Genomic DNA, 1,713 nt, shown 5'->3' with positions numbered 1-1,713 from the left:
AAGAGCGGGGCTGAGCTGTTTCACCCACCTGGATGCAGGATGCCAGCACTGGAATGATACCCTGAGGCAGAAGCTGTTTCCTCACGGCTTCGCTTTCCACAACCAGGTTCCCCAATGTGTACAAACACAGCTCCTGAAACACGCCCAGGAGGGGTAAATAGAGGTGGACACTGCTGCACTCTCCAGCTACCCCGTTCCCAGCTTCCCAAACATGATGGAACCAAACTCCTCTTGGTGTCGGGATGGGGGTCTTGGTGATGAAAGGGGTCTCCGTTCTTCCAAGACTTGGCCACGCTGCCCTGGGCAAGCACTGCCCCATGGAAAAGGTTGGACTAGAGACTTCCAGAGGGCCCTGTCCCACCAGCACTCCTGAGTGAGCCACGTTAGGCTGAGGTGGCCAAAAGTGGTCAACACCCAACGGCACCAGAGCCCTGAAAAACACAGGCACGGATCTTACCGTGAACTCAACGCTGTGTCCCGAGAGGTAGGTGAGGAGATAGGAGGTGACCGGCAGACACGCCTCAGCCACAGCAGGGTCACTGGAGTGGGAGAGCTCGTGGAGGCAGCGGGCAGCCTCCATCTGCACGTCAGCCAGGCTGCCGGTGAAGAGCCCGATGAGCGTCCGGATGCTGCCGTCCAGCCTGGTGGAACACAGACAGAGGCTGCTGTCACCTCCTGCCTTCTCAATTTTCACCACACACCAGCTCACCAACACACGACTGGGACAAAGAGCCACTCTGGATGTGCCCCTGATACCAGCCGTGCAGACCTGGGCTGACCTGACAAACTTCTGCTGAGTCTCCTTGTTCTGCAGAGCCCAGCGCAGGCGGCTCAGCGATCCTCTCCTGTCCTCTGAACCCCTCTGCACACCTCTGAGCAGCTCAAGAACCTGTCCGAAAATTACAAGATGGGTGAATTGCAAGCAGTGCCAGGGTTAAGATTTCATCCCGTTAATCCTAGAGGCAAAGAAACCCGGGGCATGAGTTCAGATGGTCACAAAGAACCTTAGTTTCTCACTGTGTCTAGCAGTGACTCAGAAAGCGCTCCCAAACCCACCTCCACCTCCCAAACCCAGACTCCTCCACATGCCTAGAGGCTGGGGAAGATGCCAGGGACCCCCATCACCACGGAGAACACCACACTCTTCACCTCATCCTCTGAGAGAGGGTCCACCACGGTCTCTGCTCCATCCTGTCCTCCTTCCTCTGCTGCAGTGTCCTCCCGCAGGAGCCGCTTGCTGACCAACTGCTCCTGCCGCCGGGCTTTCCTGAGAGCTGTGATCGAATCGGTTCCCGTCACCCCCTGCCCAGGTCCAGAGGCTTTTCCATCCCACCAAACACCCTTATTCCTTTTAACAGGGAGAAACTGCCGGTTCCTCCTTGTGCAAGCCAGGCAGGGATACGTGAAGCAATGGCTGTGGGGTCGGGCGCTTGCCAACACACGAAGCCATGGCAGGGCAAACCGGCATGAGCAGGACAGAGGCGTGAGGACCAGGGGAGCGGGAGGGATCCGAGGCTGCTTTTACCTTGGGGAGACCTTGGAAAACCCAAACCGCAGGGGGGTGTTTGAGGAGATGGGGCATACAGGGCAGAAAACCCATGGACTGTATTTTTTTAAAAGGCTGTAAAACGCTTCCCCGCGCAGGCAGGGAGCCCACAGGTGCCAACCATCCCGTCCGTGGCCGGATAGGAGAGGGGAGTCGGGGCTCTGTTT

The 1,713-nt window shown here is 57.9% G+C and overlaps 1 protein-coding gene across 1 annotated transcript in view; it reads right to left on the bottom strand.

Annotated features, from left to right (window-relative positions):
- TMCO6 (transmembrane and coiled-coil domains 6) overlaps positions 1-1,274 on the bottom strand; it is a gene marked incomplete at its 5' end in the record, with an annotated part of 5,176 nt that extends 3,902 nt beyond the window's left edge. Inside the window, 4 exons of the mRNA XM_010178811.1 lie at positions 29-133; positions 458-641; positions 780-889; positions 1,150-1,274. Coding sequence (XP_010177113.1) covers positions 29-133; positions 458-641; positions 780-889; positions 1,150-1,274 — 524 coding nt within the window. The remainder of the gene's footprint in view (positions 1-28; positions 134-457; positions 642-779; positions 890-1,149) is intronic.
- Between the last annotated feature and the right edge of the window lie 439 nt (positions 1,275-1,713).

Source organism: Mesitornis unicolor, unplaced genomic scaffold, assembly GCF_000695765.1.
Source record: "Mesitornis unicolor isolate BGI_N332 unplaced genomic scaffold, ASM69576v1 scaffold36172, whole genome shotgun sequence".
Taxonomy (NCBI): Eukaryota; Metazoa; Chordata; class Aves; order Mesitornithiformes; family Mesitornithidae; genus Mesitornis; species Mesitornis unicolor.
This window is presented reverse-complemented; position numbering and strand designations above follow the sequence as displayed.